Here is a 23,125-nt window from a genome sequence, read left to right on the forward strand (position 1 = left end):
TTGATATTTTATTTACTTGAATAGTTTTATAATATAAATTTTGAGTCTTGTAATCAATGAAATGTTTCTTTATGATGAGATTGGTTTGAAAATGAATTAATTGTTTATTGAAATTTGAATTTTGAATTGAAATGAAGTTATTGGAGTTGTATTTGAGAAAACATATTGGTAGTATTTTCTTTTGCAGGATTGAAGAATTGTTTTCTCAAAATACAGCCGACACTTTGCCGAAATTTTGAAAAAATTTTATAACACCAAATTTTAATTGATGATTTAAATTTCACGAAAATTATTTTAAAATCCCTTATAGTATATCTAATGGGTTATCGGTAGGCGAAGTACAATAATTCATTAGGTGTACTACGGGATCATGTTACATCTTACGAGGGAGTAGGGTGTGACAAAAAACTTCCAATATATATCATACCCGCAACTCCAATAAATCTCAACACAATTTCATCAAATCACAATATTTCAAACTCAATTTTATAATTTCATTTATAACATACTTAAGCTCAATTTCATAAAGAAATACTCATATTTTATTAATTAACACAATTTACAGATAATTTACATGAGTTCATAATTACATGACAAATAAATGTCTAACTATAAAATATATAATACAAAATACAAAATATATAATGTAGTCTAGTGTCCTACCCAAAACACCACAGATGTGGAGGTGACACCGGACTCTATGCAGATCAAGACCCTCACCTAGTCTGAGGTCTACTAAGCTCTTGCTCGGTATCTCCAGTACCTACGCGTGGCAAAAAGTGACGTGCTAAGCAATACAGCTTAGTGGTGCCAATATAAAATAAAAAAATAAACTAAAATAATTGAATATGCAGAAATTGTATTATTATTTTATTCAGACTAAAATCTTAGTAATTAGTTGTAACATTATTCATTTAGTACTTTTTATGTTCATTATTTGGTTATAATTTATTTAGACTTATTTTGGTTGCCCAAGCAACCTATACCAGTGACTGGACTAGATAAACGGGTAAACTGACACTGGGTAACAAATAACTCTGGCCATCACACCATCGGTCACAAAGTGTCTTCAGGTATGCAACAGAATGGCTACCAAGCCATAATCATCATCGGGCACAAGGCCAAGTATATTAAATGTATCAAAATGGCTAAAAGCCACAATATCACAAATTGGCACTATAAGCCATAACTCACAGAATGGCAGGAAGTCATATGCAATACTGCTATCGGAATCCTATTGGCATGTCTACTTATCCAAACCAATCATTCTAGGCATACTAGGGCATATTACAAAATTAATTACTTAATTCTTTGCATTTAATGTTTGGCGGTTACTGTTCACCTTACTATTCATGCATAAATATTGACTTTTTCATACACAATAGATATGTTAGATCTAATTACATCAAAATCCCACATTTTGGATTTTACACTTGTTGGCATTGATTTCCAATCTCAATTCAAAGTTCATTAAAAGTTATTTCAAATTTTCAGATTCCATGGCCAATGTTTACTGTTCCATTAGACCAATCTACAGTGGGAGTTTGGCTAAACTTTCTTCATCAAAGTTGTTTCTTAATGTGTCTTCTTTAATTTCCTTTTGAATCACTCCATTTAGAGTTTTTTAGCTCAAGTTATGGCATTTTTACCATAACTGGTCAAAGTGGTTCATATCCAGAATTTTTGGATAGGATTTGGTTTTGGCAGTTTTGGTGTCCTGACTTTGGCTAGCAATTTGAATTGGTTATGGTCAGTATTTGGGTTTCTATTCTCCATGAAAGTTGTTCTAAATTGTCTTAGCTTTCCATGGGTTCAAAAATCATGTCATTTAGACCTCTCTACACAAAGTTATGGCTAATTGAATAAATACTGCTATTTGGTCAATTTTTCAGGTCCAGAATTATGGTACCCGGATTTAGGCAATTTTTAGGTCAACTTAAATTGGTTTTCTGGACAAGGTCTCTTCATAAAAAATGTGACATTATGTGCCTAATTTCACCTCCAATTGGCCTTGTACCAATTGGAGCTACACAAGTCAAGTTATTGTAGCCCAACCACACTGAACAAAAGTCTAGAAATTTTGGCATAATTGGGCAGCATAACAATTCCAATTTCAATGTCACAAATTGCTTTCATTTTAAGGTCAAACTTTATCAAATGGTCACTAATTGACCATTAGAACATCAATTTCACAATAAATTGACAAAACCCTAATTTTATGCCTCAAACCTTAACCCCCAATTTCCCTATTTCTCCAATCTTACACTATACATACAATTAAGGATTTCAATTCACTTATACACATCAAAGGACATCTCTATACCATTTTAATTAAATTAAAAGCCATCAAACTCAAGAAATTTCATGGCTGTCGAAAATTTTGGGGTGCCCTATCATGCATAATTTATTTCAATTCCTTCAATTTCTAACTTAATTCATGATCCCAACATGAAATATAAAGAGAGAGAGATGGAACTTGGCACTAACCTCTTAGTGAACCAATCTCAAGCTTGAAAAACCTCTTTGTTTCTACTTTTTTTTGCTTCCTCAAGCTTGCCCATGGTGCAAGGATAAGTTTTAATGAAGGCAAGAAGGAGTTTTATGATGAAATCAAGTGAAAAATGGAGCTTTTGTTGAAACAAAAATGGTGGAAGAACTAGAGTGAGGTTCGGCCAACTTGGTGAAGGGAGGAAGGCAACTAAATTTTGTTTAATTTTATCTCTTTTTAATGGTTTTATGAATGCTTATCTAAATGTGATTGGTGGGAGAATTTAAAATACATCATCTTATGTCATAATTAAATTTTAAATTTTATTTTTGTTTTCTTTTTCTTCCTTTTTTCCTTACTCATTTTAATAAATTTTTCTTTAATATTTATTTACACTTTATGTCATAATCCTCACTCACTTGAATGGACAAGTTGATCAAAAATCATCTCTGAAAGTGAAATGACCAAAATGCTATTCGTTTAGCTTAATGAGCTAAAATTGTCCGCACCGATTTAGAAAATTTTCTTCGCATTCTATTGTCATCTAAGGCTCATTAACTCTTTACTAAAGTCCCAAAAATTATTTCACAGGATTTTTCTACGGGTTTAGGATTGCTAGCTGCATTCACAGTTGCTTCCTGTTAGGTCACCTATAGCTGAAACACCGACTCATTTAACCTTAGTGTATTTCATTACTTAAATTTTTCCTTAATTTTTCTTATTATTATTTAATTTATTTATAATTCATCTCTAGTTTAAATATATTTTCAAAAATTCTGACTATCCGAAACAATAAAATATACGAATTTTTTAAGGTGAGGGCGTCACAGACATTGAAGTATTTTTAATTTTATGTATTATTATTTTTTAATTTGACTTTTTGTTTTCAAAAACTTCTAAACGGTAGGAGGAAATTGTTAACAGAAAGTTGAACGAAATTGTTACACAATGAAAATACGAGGATATTTAATAATTTTTGTCAAGAGTCATTCTATGAATTACCCAAAAGACATACATACACAACTATTTACACTTGATGAAGAAAGCTCCACGTCCTATCATCACAAGATCAAAGGGCACCAAGAGAACCCATTTCTAAAAGAAGTTTTAGCTAGCACGGTCTTCGTTTTTCTCCTGGTAGAAACAGTAGCCTATCTAAGGACCTATGTTACATGTTATTTTCATACCACACTGCATATAAAGGCACCTCTGTCAAACATGTATTTCACTATACACATGCCGTCCGCTTCTTGTTCTACCTGTCACTTCATACCAGGAGAATGGCCCAGAAGCTAGAGCAAAAGATATATATACCTAGTTGTCACACAAAATGTCAAAAGACCACACCTTCGTAACTCAGTTGCCAACCTTCTTTTTCCGGAATTCAGAGGGACTGGTCTTTGCTTGTGATCTCCAGGTTTTCAAGGCATTCATGCAAGGCCTGGTAGAATTTACTCTCAAGATAAATCCATATGCAACTACAATCTCGAGCGACGAATGCATTTGATACCTTTGACAGGTGAGTGCATTCTGGCAGAAGCAATTGGATGTCCATTCAGAGAACCTGAAAATCTAATATCCCAGCCTTCAACATTCTTGGGGACACAAACATCAAAGAGCAATTGCCCCAGAACACTATTTGCATTGATGCTAGGGGAAGGTGGTAGATAAATAGTTGTTACTTTTCTTCCATCCTGTAAAGGCTCTGACTCTCTATTATTGTGATATTCGGTTGAAGTTGGCACAAAGAAATGATCACCTGGTTCAACGGCAACCCTTCTTAAGCTTTGGTTTGAGTAAACTGCTGCTTTCTGGAGGTTGCAGATTAATTCAGAAATCTCATCATGCATACCATCCAGGCCATTTCCTGCTCTAAGTTGCTGGATTCTTCGAGAATAAACTGAAGCTGCCTTCTCAAGCAAATTGGTCACAGCAGCCCTGTATTGGATAGGATAATGCTTGTAATGACCTGAAATATCACAGGATGATTAGTTCAGTTTCAGAATGTCAAAGCCAAGTAAACATTTAGAAGTCAAAAAGAAACTAAAATTTATATTTAAGAATCCATTTGTTTCACAGAAAATGTTTTCATTTTCCATATTTTTTTATTGTTTAGGGTGCTCAAGAAAATTTGTCAATTTAAAAATGTTTTACTAGTCAAAAGGAAACTTAAGCCAATTTTAAAGAAAATAATTTCTTAGTCAAAAGAGGAAATGATTTTCTGAACTTTGATACACTTATTATAAATGAATGACATAAATACATATTCATTAGTTTTACCAACTACCACAAATCACCCTTGACCACCGGCAGCCACCACTGGTGATCGGCAATTGATAGTGGCCACCATAATTTACCATTTTCAAGTATTTTTTTCTTGCATTCAACAGTAAAATAGTAAAAAAAAAATGAACTCATTATAGTCTCAACAATTTTATAGTATTATACATTAAAAGAAAATATTTAATGCCCAAAAAATAGAAAATAATTTCCCTTTGTTTTTTAGCATTGCAATCAAATAATGGAAAATAAGTTATTTTCTCATCAAAATGTTTTTCTTGGAAAATATTTTCTATAAACAAGTTATTTTTCACAAAACAAATGTTGAGAACAGTAAATTTGGAGAAAAATCTCTATTTCTTATGTGTTTTAAACATAAACATATACAAGGTTCCCTATATAAGTTACAGACATAAAAGGAAGCTAAATAAAGACCTAACTAATTACAGGGATTCTAATTATATAGATTTCCTATAATTACTGATACACCTAATAATTACAAGGATTCTAATACTCCCCTTCAAGTTGGTGCATGGATATCACACATGCCCAATTTGCAAACTAAAGTGTGAAAAACTTTGCTGCTGAGACTCTTGGTGAACACATCTACTAATTGCTCTTTTGAAGCTATATACTCAACAGTTAATGAGCCATCTACTACCTTTTCTTTTATAAAGTGTCGATCAATCTCTATGTGTTTAGTTCTATCATACTGAACAGGATTGTGGACAATACCAATAGCAACCTTATTATCACAAAACAAGGATGAGCTATTTGTGTCTGACAACTTCAATTCTTTCATCGACTTTCGCAACCATAGTAGTTCACAAACTCCCTGTGCCATGGCTCTATACTCGGCTTCTACACTTGATCTAGCAGTCACACTCTGTTTCTTGCTTCTCCAAGTAACAAGGTTTCCTCCAACAAATGTACAATATCTCAAGGTTGACCTTCTGTCGTCAAGAGAACTAGCCCAATCTGCATTAGTAAAAACTTCTATCTGTAAATGACCATGCCTAGAGAAAATCAGACCTTTCCCTAGGGTAGACTTCAGATATCTGATAATACGAAACACAGCCTCCCAATGAGATTCCCGAGAATCATGCATGTACTGACTTACTAGGCTTACTTCATGACAAATTAATCTCCCAACCAACCTTTGATATCTCCCCATGTCAATTGAATTACCGACACCAGCCTATAACTTATGGTTGGTTTCAATAGGAGTGTCTGCAAGAACACCCTAACGTGCCAGTTTCTTCCAAAAGATCCAGGATGTATTTCCTTTGAGAGATAAAAATCCCTTTATAAGATCTAGCAACCTCAATTCCAAGGAAATACCGCAGCTTTCCCAAATCCTTAATTTCAAACTCTTGGGCTAAGAGAGTTTTCAATTGAGCAATTTTCTCATTATCATCTCCTGTCACAACTATTTCATCCACATAGACAATAAGCAAAGTGATCTTACCTCTAAAATATCTCATGAATAGGGTATGATCATCATTGCTTTGATGATAGCCAAAGGAAATCATTGCCTTACTGAATCTATCAAACCACGCCGTTGGTGACTGTTTCAAACCATACAAGGCTTTCTTCAATCTGCAAACCTTCCCTTTAGTCTTAACATCATCAAAACTTGGAAGAATTTCCATATACACCTCTTCTTCTAGATCTCCATGTAAGAAGGCATTATTGACATCAAACTGTTGAAGATCCCACTCAAGATTGGCTGCACAGGATAACAACACTGATGGTGTTCATCTTTGCAACAGGTGCAAATGTCTCCTCATAATCAACTCCATAGGTTTGTGTATAACCCTTCGCTACTAGTCTAGCCTTGTATCTTTCAATTGATCCATTTGCCCTGTGTTTCACTGTGAACACCCATTGACATCCCACTAGTTTCTTTTCTAATGGAGAGTCAACAAGATCCCATGTTTTATTTTTTGCCAAAGCTTACATCTCTTCAACCATAGCTGCCTTCCACTTTGGATCACGCCTCCTTCCAATCCTGTGGTACAGACACAGAAGAAACAGAAAATACAAATGCTCTGTAGGAAGGAGACAAAGAGTCATAGAACACAAATTTGGAAATAGGATGTTTAGTACAAGATCTAACTCCTTGTCTGATAGCAATGGGAATATCAAGATCATTAGCAGAAGAATTAGAGCTAGAGCTTGTCAAAGGAAACTCACCATGAACTTCTTCTAAATGTTCAGAAATTGAATCTAGGACATCAGGTTGATCAGTGGTATCATGCTCAACTCCCGTATCACCATCAACACTTATGTCCACCTTGTTCCATCGAGTATACCTCAGCCAAGCCACTCTATCCATTCTCCTTGAGGTTTTTGGTTTAAGTCATTGGTCATGGTTAGGAACACCACTAATAGGTAAAGAAAAAGGTAGGGATTGGTTAGGAATATCAGAAGACACCCCTTCCATCCTATGCTCCTCCTGAAGAGGTTACTGTGTGGGAAAATAAGGTTCAGACTCCCTAAAAGTAACATCCATGCTCAATAAGTATTTTCCTGATAGTGGATGATAACACTTATATCCCTTTTGAGTTCCAGAATAACCAACAAACACACGTCTAAGGGCTTTAGGCTCTAATTTGCCCACATTGATCTTGTGAACAAAACAAACACACTCAAAGATTTTTGGAGGAATAGTATAGGAATTGGTACCCTATAGAACCTCTAAAGGACTCTTAAAATTCAATGTCCTCAAGGGCATTCTATTGATTAGATATGTTGCTGATAAAATAGCATCACCCTAATAAGGTTTAGGAAGGTTCATGATGAACATAAGAGACCTAGCCACCTCAAGCAAATGTTAATTCTTTCTCTCAGACACCCCATTCTGTTCACTAATATTAACACAACTAGTTTGATGCAATATCCAAAAGAATCCAGATAGGCACTAAAAGCACTATTAACATATTCTGTCCCATTATCTGTTCTGAAAATTTTAACTTTTGCATCAAATTAAGTCCAAATCATTTTATGAAATTGTTGGAAATAAGTAAACACTGAACTTTTTGCTTTCATCAAACATACTTAGGTCAGTCTAGTGCAACAATCAATATAGGTAACAAACCATCGACAACCAGATAAAGAAATAGTTTGGGTAGATCCCCACATATCAGAATAAATAGTCTCAAAAGGAACCAAGCTTTTTATTATTAATTGAAGGGTAAGAATGTCTTGTGTGTTTAGCAAGCTCACAAGCATCACAAACAAGCAAATCAAATTTGCACTTTTTAAATAAAATAGGGTATAACCATTCTAAAACCTAAAAAAAAGAATGTCCTATACATCTATGCCACTGAATAATCTCATCATTAGTAGTCATAGAGTGTCCCAGCAAAGCTTAGTCAAAAAACCCACATTTGTCATCCAAAAGATACAAGTCATCTTTGAGTCTACCATTGAAAATCGTCCATCCAGTTTTCAGTTCCTGGAAAACACAGTGTGTAGGAAAAAACTCAAATTTGCAATTAAGGGCTTAAGTAAGAGCACTGACAAACAACAGGTTTATAGAAAAACTAGGAACATGAAGAATTGAAGTAAGGTTAAGTATAGGAGTGCAAGCAATAGAACCTATACCAGAAATAGTGGTTAAAGATTCGTCTGCTATACAGACTTTTTCTTTTCTTGAGCATGAAAAGTAAGTCAAAATTTATTTGAAAAGCTTGTCATATATTTGTTTGATCCTGAATCTATAACCCAAAAAGATTTATCAAGATTTGCAAGAAGAGATGTACCTGACTTTACAAAGTTAGAGGAGGTAGCAGTGGTTGGTTTAGACTCCAGTTGTGACAACAAACATTTCAGGGTCTAATTTTATGAACTTGAAAAACTCCCATTATCAGAAACCTCTTCAAATGATTCCACTATCTTAGAAATATGTGCCTGTGTTACCAAACCCCTGCAAGTATATTCCCGTTATACCCATAGTCCTAAATTCAAGTCACCAGTAATTGAGTGGCTGAATTAGTCAGCAGTAGTTGTTCTCTTTCTGTTTTGATTCTATTTCAACATTCCTGCATTGTAGGAGGGTATTCCTCCATTTTCCTATTTTCTTGTTGTTAGTGGGAGGTTATTCCTCCATATAGAAGTAGTGCTCCTTGTATGTAGGGAGTAGTTATTTCTGCACTTGTATATATTCAGCAAATCTGATGGAATAAAAGCAATTATTAAAACCCAATTTAAGTCTTCTTGGTGAGGTTTTGTGCTCCCTTTAACGAGTCTGACTTTTTCTTGTCTTCCACCATAGGTCGCTCAAGGAAACACCCTAACCCAAACACCCAAACACCAACCCCTCCTACTACCCATCGACCCATAACTAGATCCGTTAGCCGGGACCATAACAGCCTGAGGTTTGGAAGAACCCATCTTTTTCCTCCACACCCCTTAGTTGGACGACCATGTAACTTCCAGCAATATTCCTTTGTACGCCTCGACTTGCTACAATAGTCACAGTATAAATGATCCTTATTTGATGGACCCTGAGTAGCCTATGACTGTTCTTTAGAGGAAGCAACTATTAGTCTTGCTTTGTCAACTGGTAAAGAATGAATCATGGCATTTCTGCGACTTTCCTCCTGCTGTACATAGGAGTAAGTTTGCCTTAACGAAGGCATGGGCTCCTTACCAAGAATCTGAATCCATATTTGAACATACTCCATATTTAGTCCAGCAAAAAATCATAGATCCGTTCTTTCTCAACCAACTTCTAAAATTTAACAGCATTTGTAGGACATGTGGCCTAAAAGTCCTGATGGTAGTTTAGTTCTTGTCACAAACCAGTCAATTCAACATAATACTGAGCAATAGTCACCTCACCTTGTTTCATACCATGAACCTTATTTCTCAGCTTATAAACCTGTGCATCATTCCTAACTTGAGAATAGGTCTAGAAAACAACACTCCAAATGATAGCTGCACTATCCAATAGTAAATACCAACAAGCTATATGTGGTTGCAAGGAATTGATAAGCCATCACATGATAAGAAAGTTTTCTGACTCCCACTAACTGTAGGTAGAAGTCAAAAGTGTTTGGTTTAAGTCAAAAGTGTCTGGTTTCTTCTTATCTCCTCCAAATGATAGCTGCACTATCCAATAGTAAATACCAACGAGCTATATATGGTTGCATATAATTGATGAGCCATTACATGATAAGAGAGTTTTCTGACTCCCACTAATGGTAGGTAGAAGTCAAAGTGTCTGGTTTCTTCTTATCTCCGGTAAGATACCCCTGTAGTCCTTTAGCCTGGATGAACAAAAGATAAGACCTTGACCAAGCAAGATAGTTGGCTCTATGAAGCTTTAAGGGACTAATTTGCAGAAAGGGATTGTCAAAACTAATTTTTGAATCCACTGTCTTTCCATCAGCCATATTTAAAAAAAAAAAAAAAAAAAAAGAACAAGAAAAAAACACAGTGGTAAAATTGTTCTAACAATAGAATCCACACAGGAGCAGTATCAAACAAAAGGTTGAACCAATGAACAAAAGCAAACCAGCAAAGAGTAACAGGTTGAACAAGGTTGCAAGATATGGGGGAGGCTGTCGGAAGAGGATTCAGCTGGAAAAGGTCGTCGGAAAATGCCCCACGTGTCGGCTCATGTGAGAGACGTCAGGGACAAACAAGGCACGTGTACTCGTGCATGGCCAGACGACGTCGCTTCCTCCAAGAAAGTGTCGATCGATGAGTGGGTTGCCATTTGAGGTAGGTGGTGACCTCCAACACCCATCATAGGAGGCGCTCCAAGTAATGACGTTAATAAAACCCTAGATCTAGGTACTGTTCAAGAAATTTCACGCCAAAAATTTGAATGTGCTCTGATACCTTATTGAGAACAGCAAATTTAGAGAAAAATCTCTGTTTCTTATGTGTTTTAAACATATACAAGGTTCCCTATTTATATAGGGTGAGTTACAGACATAAAAGAAAGCTAAATAAAGACCTAGCTAATTATAGGGATTCTAATTACACAGGTTTCCTATAATTACTGATATCCCTAATAATTACAAGGATTCTAACACAAATAAAGCCTAAATCTCATTGAGAATACACTAACATAATATAATGGTTCAGGAGAATTAATCGTCTTTATATTATTTTTCATTGATGATTACTAAGATTTAAAGTCACGGCACCAAATTAGCATTAGTGAGTAATCTCTCTCTTTCTCTTACCCAAATGCATTGATGGCATGATTGTGGTCATCGTATAAGTTGATCCTATCATGCATTGTAATAATTGTTTCTTCATTGTTTCAGATTAATTGCAGTCGGCACAAATCAAATAGAAGATGACAGGCATATAACATTCAATTCCATTAATATGCTTGTTAAATACTTTTCACAAACTCTCAACAGCCACCAGTCCACCCACAGCAGAGAGAGAAACTAAAACAATTTAAAAAATAGTTAATAATAATAGAAAAAGAACATCAAATAATATATCACAAACACATCTGATTTGAAGACACTAGGGGCCAAAAGTCAAGTAATTAGAAAAGAGTAGATGATTCAGATATAAAGCTTCCTTTAGGAATTGTTCTATTTCAGATTTAAAGTTTTTACTAGAAGTAATCTTAAGGTGCAACCCATCATTTTTCTTAGAAACAATCTATTGTGCACTAGATAAACAATAACAGCAAAAACAAAGGTGCTAACAAAGATCATCTGGTTTGGTTTAAGTTCTTGTTAATACTCATTCAACAGAAGTAACCCTGCTTTCGGTCCTTGCCCAGTAATCTTAAGGTGCAAGCCATCATTTTCTTAGAAACAATCTATTGTGCACTAGATAAACAATAACAGCAAAAACAAAGGTGCTAACAAAGAACATCTGGTTTGGTTTAAGTTCTCGCTAATTCTCATTTAACAGAAGTAATCCCGCTTTCAGTCCTTGCCTAGACATAAACTTTAGCTACATATCAAAATGTCAGATGGAAGTATCCATATTAACTAACTTCAATGACTGTTAAGACCCTAATCTGGACTGATATGCAAGACATTTCATTTGTTGATTACGAACACATTGAACAAACAATATTTTCATTGCCTAATTTGCTGACCAAATAAGAATAAGAACGTAGCACTCAATAATTGTAATAGGAAAAGAAGAATCAACACCTAGTGTTTAAGTAAGCTACTCCATTACTTGTAGCCACATTTGTCTTCCAAGTTTTTGAGGTGTTTAATATCAAGTACTGCATCAGTGGAGAATCAAAACATAGTCATGAGACAAGCACATTTATTTTTAAAGATGATACTGCAAGCAGGGCAAGGCCAGCAGTTAAATAAGGGGAAGAAACTGTTGTTACAAGAGCATTTTATAAAATAAATTATACTTTCAAGCTAAATTTATTATTAACTTACAAGCTTTAATCCATACTCATATGTATTAATGACTACATTCAAAATTTTCATTTGTATTAATTACTACATTCAGAATTCTCATTAATGAGTTTTAATTTTATTCTAATTTATCTATCTAAACAATTTTGCTTAAAAATCATTACACAAAATCAAATTGGGGAATATTAATAATGATTGGTGTATGTATGATCTAACAACTAAAAAAGCAAACAACTATACTAACACACTAATGAAATAAAAGAAAAAGTGTCATTTGATATTCAATAAAAAGAAATAATTAAAAAAAAATCAAAACAAAATAGTGGAGCATAATAATCTTAATGAGACAAAAATGTTCAAGAGAAACATAGCACAAAAGAGAAGATTAATCAATGAATTCACTGACCTAATCTGCACAACAATTTGAGAAATATATTATGTGTTTGGATTTATTTTATCAACCCCTAAACACAATATAATTTGAATATAAAAATAAAAGTTGCAGTTGGCCCCCTTGATAATGTGGCTTTGCCACAGAGCATAAGCAGTAAGAGTACTTAACCCAAGCATATCACAGTATTGAAACACAAAAAATTGGTCAGGTACAAACCAATATGAGGCGAAACATTCCACTTCACAAGCTTAACATCTCCCCCAAGATCTTGTAGACGTTGAGCAAATCTGTAGATACTTCTGTAAGGTGCAAGGTGATCAGTCTCTGAGAATAATACTAGGTAAGGAGCCCCAAAATCCTACAAATGATAAAAGGACTTCTAATTAACAGGTTTAGAATAACAAGACTACAAAATTAGTAAAGCTAATGGCCGATTAGAAACTTACAACTGAAGAATACAAAGTCTGCCAATACTCAGCACGCTGGGAATCAAACCTGGTAAGATATAAACCATCTAGGGCAGAAGTAACTCCTTTTGCAAACCAAGACACAAGTTTTGAAGGACCCGGCATCTTTTGAATGGCAGGGGGCAAAGCAAATTGGGCACCCAAATCACTTGTGAAATCAAGTGGGCTAGAGTCATAGATATGCCCAGAAACACAATTTCTGAGCAATCGATTCTCGTCCTACAGATGATAAAAGAAAAGGAAAGAAAAATTAATAAGTGAACAAGGTTGATGGACCTTTACAAAAAGAGAAAAGCCAAATAAATGACAAAGGTTTTGGCAAATAAAGAAGAGAAATGCCTACCAGATTAATATGACCACCACATGTTCCTTGAATGATCTGCATTTTGTACATCAAAATTATTTTTATTGCCAAAGTTGGAAGGGGAAAAAAAAGCATGATTAATGATTAATCATTAATGGATGCATCCAATTTTTAAAACTCAAACTCAAAGTGCAACTAAAAAACTTGATACGGGGTGTCCGCAAGTGCACGGGTCACAGTAGTATAGTTTTAAAAAAATGATATCGATCCCACAGGGAATTGTGCTTAAATTGGAAATAAAAGTATAAGCTAATTAGAATGACAAAAATTAAAAGATATTAAAAATAAAATCTAAAAATTAAAATTAAGACAAAAATTAAAGATGTAAAATGAAATTTGGAATTAAAATTGGTATTTAAGGAATTAATGCTAAATCAAACAATTAACTAAAATTAATTAGACTAGATTACCAAAAATTAATTTGAAATTTCTATTTATGAAATTAAGAAGAATTAAATCTAAAAAAATAAAGTAATTCTAGATATTGGATTTAAATTGAAATTGCTATTTATGAGATTTGGATAATTTAAATCTAAATTCAATGAAAATTAAATTGATTCTAGAGATTGGATTTTCAATATTGTTTGCATGTGATTTTTCCCTAATTTAGCCAAACACATGAGAATTGCAATTTTGAGGGAAATCAATTCTTAAATTTTTGAAACCTTTTTCAAGCATCTCAAAATTGGTTTTCATTAAATCAAACCCTGTTTTCACGGTATTTCAAACCTAACAAAAACCCAATTAATGCTCTAATTGATTTTTGGAAAGTTCCCCTTAATCTTCTTAGCTTATTTCTAACACCAAGAAAATAAAATTTATTGCAAGATTATCCATCCCCAATATTCACTTTTCAGTCCATCTATTAAGGATTAAAACTTAACTTAATGAGGGCCCATTCATCAAGCAAGGAAATAAGCACAAAAGCAATAAATCAAAATATAACAATATTCATTTAAATGGCTAAATCAGTTCAAAACCACAAAACAAATCAATATTTACAAAACAAATCAGGGGGAAGGATGGACGAGTTGATAGTTCCAAATAAGAAGAAGAAGATAACTACATTTATTTTCAATAAGAATTAGCTTACTAATAGGTTGTACCAAATTTACCTGGAAAACCTTGTACATGCAAGCTTTGGGACCACCAGAAAAAGCAACAAAGACAATTGGGCATGGTCTAATCCTTAGCTCCTGCATATCCACAACCAACAGGTATTTACCCTATTAGCAATTCACGCAATATTCAAGGCTAACAATAGCCTAATTCATGTCACTGTGCTTGAAATTATTTTGTATGGGATCCCACACCATATCAAGTAGATTTATGATTTTAAAGATCTTAATTTGACCAAATATGGGCACCCACATAAAAAAAGCCCCGGCATTAGATTGGAATTCCATAAAACACACAGAAATATTGGTTCAAAAAGAACTATAAGTCTGACATTCAAAAATCAATGTAGCTGACCTCAAAAAGTTCATTGAGAAGAATATATGCCAGCGACAAGGCCTTTTCAGGATAAAATCTGCACAAAGTTTTATCATTAGACAGTCAACATGCACAAATTTAAAATTCTGAGGGAAAATAATCTAAAATTTCAAGCACCAACATCTTCCCCACCTGAACAAAATTAAAAGAAAAGGATAAAAATTACATAATCATTTTACCTCTGCATTCATTCTTTATTTGGGTTTCAATTTCAAGAAACTAAATATTCAAAAGGGTTGACCTTAAATCAAATGTTTACCCTGCTTAAATTGACCATAAATCAACAACAACAGAAATATTTGCTGTCTCATCAGAGCCTTAAGGTACTTGATTCAAAGAACACTTTATCATCATTCTGCATTCTCTAGGACCACTTCCTTTATTTATGATGTAAGCCAAGAATTTGTTTTTCATAGCCTCTACCAATATGCTTTTGGCCTTCTTCTTTTACCAGCTTTAAACCGTACCAAAACACTCCTCTCACGGGAATCCTTTTGCTCTTAAAATGTTATGAATTCCACGCTACTTTAGAACCAAAGCTATGCAGAACTAGCATCTTTACTTCATTATAATTCAAACAAATACAAGTTTCTATTAGCCAGTATGTGCATAAAGAACGAAACTCTAATCGATCACAAACTATATATATATGTGTGTGTGTGTGTGTGTGTGTGTCTGCGTGTGTGTGTGTGTGTGTGTCTGCGCGTGTGTGTGTGTGTGCACATGCGCGCGCGCGCGTATTATGGCATTATTCGGGAATCTTAAGAAAGTTAAGAAAGCCAAATTAACAAAACCCCTAAAATGATACCCTCAATTCCCCAAAATACACAAAAACATAAACAAATAAACAAGAGTAATGTTTTCTCATTTCCCTCATTTTCTAAGGTACCAAACAGAGAGAGAGAGTTACGCGCTGAGAAAATCGGCATGAGAAACAAGGGAATTCCAACCAAGAGAGGAGTACAAATCCACGTAGCTCTTCAAGTGATTCCGAGGAATGGAAATCCAAGCGAATAATACTACAATTCCCTTGAATTCACCTCCCTTCCTTCCCCAATAAACACTGCCTCCTCCACTACCACCACCAAACATTGCTAGAGAAATTGTAAAGATTTTTCCCTCTTTCGCTAATGGATGGTGAAGAACTCAGCTCAAGAATTGAAATCGAGAGAAAACAAACATAGCAAGAAAAAAACAAAATATATGGTACGCGGATCCTGATTATTTATATTCAGCTGAATGAAATTTCTTTATTTATTTTCTTATTATTTTAAAGCCACTAATCTGTAATCTTAGTGGATTTTTATTTCTTTTCATTAAAATCTTCTGGGAATTTTCCACGTCAGATTTTGACGCTTCACTTCACGTGCATTCTCTGGATAAGTTTCTTATCTTGAACTCAGAAACGGCGACGGATGCAGTTGCTCGGTGTAACACGACATTAATTATTGACCGTTAGCAGTCGGCAGACTTAAGCCCTCCGTTGAGAGGGGGCTTCCATTTAATCTACAAGCTCTAAAAATAAAATTAACTGTTTATTTATAATTTTTTTTTTGAAAATAAGAAGAAAGCTAATTTTTTTTTAAATGTTTATAAATTATATATTTATAAATTAATTTAATTATATCATATTATTTTTATTTAATTTTTAAAATTATATTATAAATTTAATTTAATATTTTAATAATAAATATATTTATATTTATAAGTTATACTATTTTTTTTTAAATATAAATTATATTATTTATTAGTCACTTATAAATATTTTAATTAAATTAATAATTATTTAAAATTTTAAATATTTATAAATTTAAATTAACTTGTAAGTACTAATTAATTTTCATGAGTTAAATAAAACATCTTCTTTATTAAAGTCAAACTAAAATTTCTTCATATTTATAAATAATAATAAATTTAAAAATTAAAATAAAATGAATTCATTAATTTTTAATTTATGAATTATATAATTTAATTGAAATGAAAATTTCTTTTAATTTTCCAATTTTCTTTATTAATATGTAAATTAAAATCTTATTTTTAATAAAATAAAAATTTTCAATGTTTATTAATCATAAAATTAAAAATAATCTGAAGAAAAAAATCTTACAATTTTTATTTAATTGACAATAAATATTTTTAATTCAAATTATTAATGTATTAAAATATCGATTATAGTATAGATTTGCTTTTATAAAACTCAACATTTTAAAATAAATAAAAATAAGAAATTAATAACAAATATATAAAATAATTAAAAAATATATATATTTTGAAAAAAATATGCATTTCCCATTTATATAAGTTAAATTATTAAATTTAGGATAAACTAATATTTTATTATTTTAGGTACCGCTTCTTAATTTACTTTTATAGATTATTCTGAAATTTATTATAAAATTATTAAAAAGGAAATCTCAATTATATATGGGATTTACTTATTATTTTCTTTTTTACATTTTTAAGAAATTTATAGAAATTTTAATTTGTAATTAATTAAGGATTTACTTGAGGGTGTGAATTTACATTCTTAAAATTAATATCTTTTAGGGGAAAATGTCAAAAAAAAAATCATCTATTTTTTAAATTTTTACAATTATACCCATATTAAAAAATTGTCTATTAAATCATGTTCTTTTTAATTTTTACCAATTCTATTCTTCTGTCAGCTGAACCGTTAATTCACTAATGGAGACGCCACGTTATCTACTACATCAGATGCAACCCCATACCAATAGTATGGTATTATTGGTAAAAGTTTAAAAGTATAGAGTTTAATTGGTAATTTTATTAGTATAGATATAATTTCAATAAAATAAAATAAAAGTACAATTTTTTTTTGCAATTTCCCAAATTCATTTTAATTTATACAAAATTTTAAATTACTTTTAATATTGAGAGTTAATTAATAATTTAATTGGATTAATTTGATTAATCTGAAAATGATTTAACATGAAAATGTGGTAAATTAGTGGTGAAAGAAATAATAATTAAAAGGGAGAGACCTAGTATCAAAAAAATTTATAACCTTTGAATATTCATACAAAAATTGGTTTCAAACATAATTAAATGGCGCAAAATGATCCATACAGCCGACGTTAACTAATTTGGTAGACTTAATTATTATTATTATTGTATATATTTTAATTAATTATATATAACATTTTTTTAGTAAATATTTAAGGAAAACTTATTTTTTTTAGTCTTTAGATTATGCTAAGGATAACAACATGTAAAATACCCTAAAAATTATCTTTTTCGAATTCAATTAGTATTTTAAATATCCAAATCTGTCCTAAATTCAATTAGAATACCTAAATAATATTTGAACCCATTTAAATGTATATATTTTAATTAATAATCTACATAAAATGTATTTATAATTAATAATTTTTCAATAAATTACCCCAAAACCCTATACTTTCATTTTTTTAATCATATACTATACTAAAAAATTGCCAATTAAGCCCTATATTTTTCAACTTTTTCCAATTATACACTATCATTGTTGTAATGCGACATCTGATATGGCAACTAACATGGCTTCCATTAGTTAATTAACAGCTCAGTTGACGATAGGGTATAATTAATAAGAGTTAAAAAGTATAAAATTTTATTGATAAAATTTTTAATATAGGGTATAATTGCAAAAACTTTAAAAATACAAGGTTTTTTTTTGGCATTTTCCCATTTTTTATTAATAAAGTTCGTAAAAATTTTTAAAAAAGAAAATATTGGGGGCTATGGCCCCTTTAGTCCACCTTACCCTTTGCCCCTGCTAATTCCTTGTTGTTTTAAAAGCAACTTGACAACATTTTTTTGTTAAAAAAAAAAAGTGGAAAAGGAAGGGCGAACAAACACACGTCTCAAAAGAAGTTGTTTTAGGAAGCCAAATGACATTATATCCAATTATAAGGGGCACGCAAAGTGAAGGAGCAAGCATATGCAACACCCCTATTTGCATAGCCTGGTATATGTTACTATTTCGGTGACCCGTGTCGGTCAAGACAATTAAGAGGATTAGAACCACACTTAAGACAATTGGATAACCCATAAACACAAATAATTAGTAATTGTCAATTAGTTAAGTATAAATAAGAAAAACAGAATATAAGAAGTTAAACGAGCTAAGAGTCACAGCGATGGGTGACCTTCTCGGGAACGACTACGAAGTCGATTTAAACTCAAATTTCGAACTGTAAAATGTGACACTGCAGTCCTTAGGACCATTACGAACATAATGGAAAAGAGAAAATCACGAAAAAAAAATTGTTAGGCTAGTCAAATAATTAGGTCAGGAAGCCGAAAGAAATATTGAATTATTTGCAAATCGGGTTGAACCGGCGAGCGGCAATTTGGTCAATTGACACCGAGAGCTGACTCCTGACCAAACTGTCAAATAAAATCGGAGAAAAAAAATTTCGGAGTTGGGAATTAAATTAAAGAACTAATAGAAAAATAAATGAAAAAAAAAGAGAAAATGAAAAAGTGAAGGAATATGACATCATGCATGACATCATACATGATGTCATAAATCCTATAATTAATAAATTTAATTATTTAGATATTTTGATCTTCCATAAGTTAAAAATTCATAAAAGAAAAGAAAAGAAAAAATAAATAATAGTCTTCAACTTCCTCATATGTGCCGCCCTCACTCTCTCTCTCCCTCTCCATGGTTGTCCTCCATTGAAGCTTGCACTCAAGCTTAAATTTCCTCACTAAACCTTAATAGTTTCCATAAACACCTCATTAGAGCTTGTTATCTCAACCTAAGAAGAAGATTGAAAGAGGAAAGAAGAACAAAAGATAGAGATTTGAAGGATTTGAAGTTCTAAGAAAGGTTAGTAAGCAAACTTGACAATTTTAGTTTGATTTCTACATTTTTAACTTATTGAACTTGGAAATAAACTTTAAATAAAAAGAAAATTTTTGTTGAGGGACCACAAGTGAATTTTGGCTAGCATGTGTATGGGAGTATATTTGCATGAGTTTGATAGATTTAAAAGTGTGTGTGATCTTGTATGAGATGAAGAAACATGTATATAGGCATTGAATCAATCAAATGTGAAGATATTGTGAACTAGGGTTTTGGGACATTTAGGGTTAGAGACAAAATTATGAAAAATTGGTAAAATATTTCTTGGACCTAGTTTGAAGTGAGAAATGGTCAATTGTGACCAAATGGAATGTGTTAGAAGTGTTTGAACCAAAAGCAAATTCGGATTCAATATGGTCATGCTGCTGGTAGCATGACCAAGGTCCCTTTGAGGGACCAAAACTGAAAATTTATAAGTCCAATTGGTATGAGACCAATTGGGAATGAAAATAGACACTAAATGACACAATTTTCATTTAGGAAGCATGCCCAAAAAGTGACCAAAACCTAGTGAACAAATTGACCAAATCTGGAAATTCTCAGTCTGCCCTATCCAAACTGACCAAATGAACAGTGTCTGTTCATTTGGCCATAACTTGAGCTAGGCAAGTCTAAATGACCTGAAATTTTACCAGTGGACAAATGAGATATAGACCTAAAACTTTCATGAGGAACACAAACCCAAATTATGCCATTAACTAAGTCATTTGGCCACCCAAATTTGGTGACCTAAAACTGCCAGAACCAAAATTTGCCCAGAAATCTGGGTTAAGTCCAATCCGGCAGCCATGGTTCAAATGGCTATAACTTGAGCTATAAAACTCCAATTAGAGTGATTCAAAAAGGAGAATAAACTTAAGATAATAGGAAACATTTTCTATGAAGAAAGGTTTGCCAAATTCTAATAGAAAAATAACCAATGGAACAGTGTAACTTAGGACACCAAAACTGAAAATTTGCAAATTTACCTAAAAGACTTAGAATTTGAGTAAACATCCAAAACTAACAAATTTAGTAACCAAAATGTGGTATGTGGGTGAAGTTGGAATTCCCATACCTATTAAGCCTTAGAAAGTCAACAAATTGACTTGAATAGTATAGTGAATAGTAACCCCGAAACACAAATTTTGAAGAACGTCAATTTTAGCATATATAAGCTAGATAAAAGTGAATTTAAATTTATTTTGGATTTATGATAAGTTATGATACTGAAACACTGTGAAACTATGTATTTCAGTGGAAAAGAATACCGGGAAAGAACCCGAGACATCGAGTGTAACACCCCCATTTGCATAGCCTGGTAGATTTCACTGTTCCGGTGACCGGTGTCGGTCCGGACAATTAAGGGGATTAGAACCACACTTAAGACAACTAGATAACCTATAAACACAAATAATTAGTAATTGCCAATTAGTTAAGTATAAATAAGAAAAACAGAACATAGGAAGTTAAACAAGCTGAGAGTCACAGCGATTGGTGACCTTCTCGGGAACGACTGCGAAGTCATTTTAAACTTAAATTTTGAACCGTAAAAAGTGACGCTGCAGTCCTTAGGACCCTTATAAACACGGTGGAAAAGAGAAAATCACGAAAAAGAACTGTTAAGCCAGTCAAATAATTATGTCAGGGAGCCAGAAGAAATATGAAATTAATTGCAAACCGGGATGAACCGGCGAGGGGCAATTTGGTCAATTGACCCCGAGAGCTGACTCCTGACCTAACTGTCAAATAAAATCGGAGAAAAGAAAATTTCAGAATCAAAAATTAAATTAAAGAACTAATAGAAAAAAAAAAGAAAAAAGAAGGAAAATGAAAAAGGTGTGGGGAAATGACATCATGCATGATGCCATAAATTCCATAATTAATAATTTGATTAAATGGATTTTTGGGTCTTCCATAAGACAAAAGACATAAAGAAAGAAAAGAAAAAAAATAAAATAAAACACAAAAGTCTTCTTCAAAAACGTCACTCTCCCTCTCCCACACCAAAACCTCCATTAAAGCTCAATTTTGAGCTTGCATATTATAAGATTTCACCATAGAAAAGTAAGCCACCATAGTTAAAGCTTGTAACACCCTCCCGATAGCAACTCCGTACATTCTACTGTTTCGGTGACCAGTGTCGGTCCGGACAGTTAGAACGTCCGAAAAAATATTTAAACTAAAGTGAGGAACCATAATTAACTTAAATATAAATAAGAAAAATTTAGAAAAAATTTTAGAAATAAAATACAACTAAGTTGAACGAGCCGGTGCCCTAGCGATGGGTAACCCAGTGGGAAGTTGCGGTTCTCGCAACTAGGAGACCTAGACCTAGGGGAAAATTCATAAAATAATTTTTGGGACTCCAGAGAAGGGTCATTGAGGTTTCTATGGCATTAGAATGCCAAGAAAATATTTAGAAAAATTTTTCAATCGGTACAGACAATTTTAGCCCGTTAAGCTAAACGGAGGGCATTTTGGTCATTTCGCCTTCAGAGGTATTTTTGGCCGACTTGTCCAGTTAATTAAATAATTATTATGACACAAAATATGAATAAATATTGCTAAAAATTAAATTGAAATTTGGTAGAAAAGAAAAGAAAGAAAAAGGAGCTAAATTGGGTATTATGATGTCATGCTTAGGTAATTAAAAATGCTATGACCAATCACAATTAAGCAAGACAATTAAAATGCAATAAAAATGGATAAAGGAGGCAGAATTCTAGAAACTAAAAAGAGCAGCCCTCTTCTTCTTCAAGACGTCTCACTCACCTCCCCACATTCCACCATTAACAAACCTTCCTCCCTCCATTTTTCCTAGCTCCCTTCCACTAAAAACCTTAATTGCTAACACAAAAATTCATTCTATCATCTTGGTGATTCTTGTGGGAGCAAAAAGAAAAGGAAACCAAGACTTTGAGCAAGTGGAAAAATTCACTCCATAAGAGGTTAGTGCCCTAAACCATAAATCTCATTTCAATTTCATGTTTAAGAACTATATAGGTGATTAAATGACAAAGAAATTTGATGAAAGACATTGGTATGCTAACCCTAAATTTTGGCAGCCATGGTTAAGGTAATAGGGTGAAAATTTTTGGGAAGCTAATATGCAAGTATGGCTGCACTTAAAGTGTGACTTATAGGTGAATTAATAAATTCAATGATTATGCATGGTTTTGAATTGTTGAGTTAGGGTTTAGGTTGAAGAATGAGATTTGATCTTGTGATGATGGAAGTAGGTTTTAATGGTCAATTAGTGACCATTTGGTTTGGTTTGAATAAAAAATGAAGTGAATTGGGTTGTGGGATTTGAGGTTGATAGGGCTGCCATGTGTGACCTGAAAGTGTGGCTGTGAGTCTAGCCTGTTTGGACAGCCATAACTTAACTTGTAGAGGTTCAATTGGTGTTT

At 32.7% G+C, this 23,125-nt stretch overlaps 1 protein-coding gene across 1 annotated transcript; it reads right to left on the minus strand.

Moving 5' to 3' along the window:
- Positions 1 to 3,426: 3,426 nt before the first annotated feature.
- On the minus strand, positions 3,427 to 16,072 carry LOC110665855 (uncharacterized). Its single transcript, XM_021826131.2, has 7 exons — positions 15,768 to 16,072; positions 14,837 to 14,894; positions 14,479 to 14,559; positions 13,343 to 13,378; positions 12,979 to 13,218; positions 12,749 to 12,890; positions 3,427 to 4,457 (listed from the first exon to the last, which is right to left on the minus strand). Exons 1-7 carry the CDS (start codon positions 15,947 to 15,949, stop codon positions 3,967 to 3,969), a joined length of 1,230 nt encoding a protein of 409 aa, XP_021681823.1. The 5' UTR covers positions 15,950 to 16,072; the 3' UTR covers positions 3,427 to 3,966.
- Between the last annotated feature and the right edge of the window lie 7,053 nt (positions 16,073 to 23,125).

This window comes from Hevea brasiliensis, chromosome 8 (genome assembly GCF_030052815.1).
Source record: "Hevea brasiliensis isolate MT/VB/25A 57/8 chromosome 8, ASM3005281v1, whole genome shotgun sequence".
NCBI classification, from domain to species: Eukaryota; Viridiplantae; Streptophyta; class Magnoliopsida; order Malpighiales; family Euphorbiaceae; genus Hevea; species Hevea brasiliensis.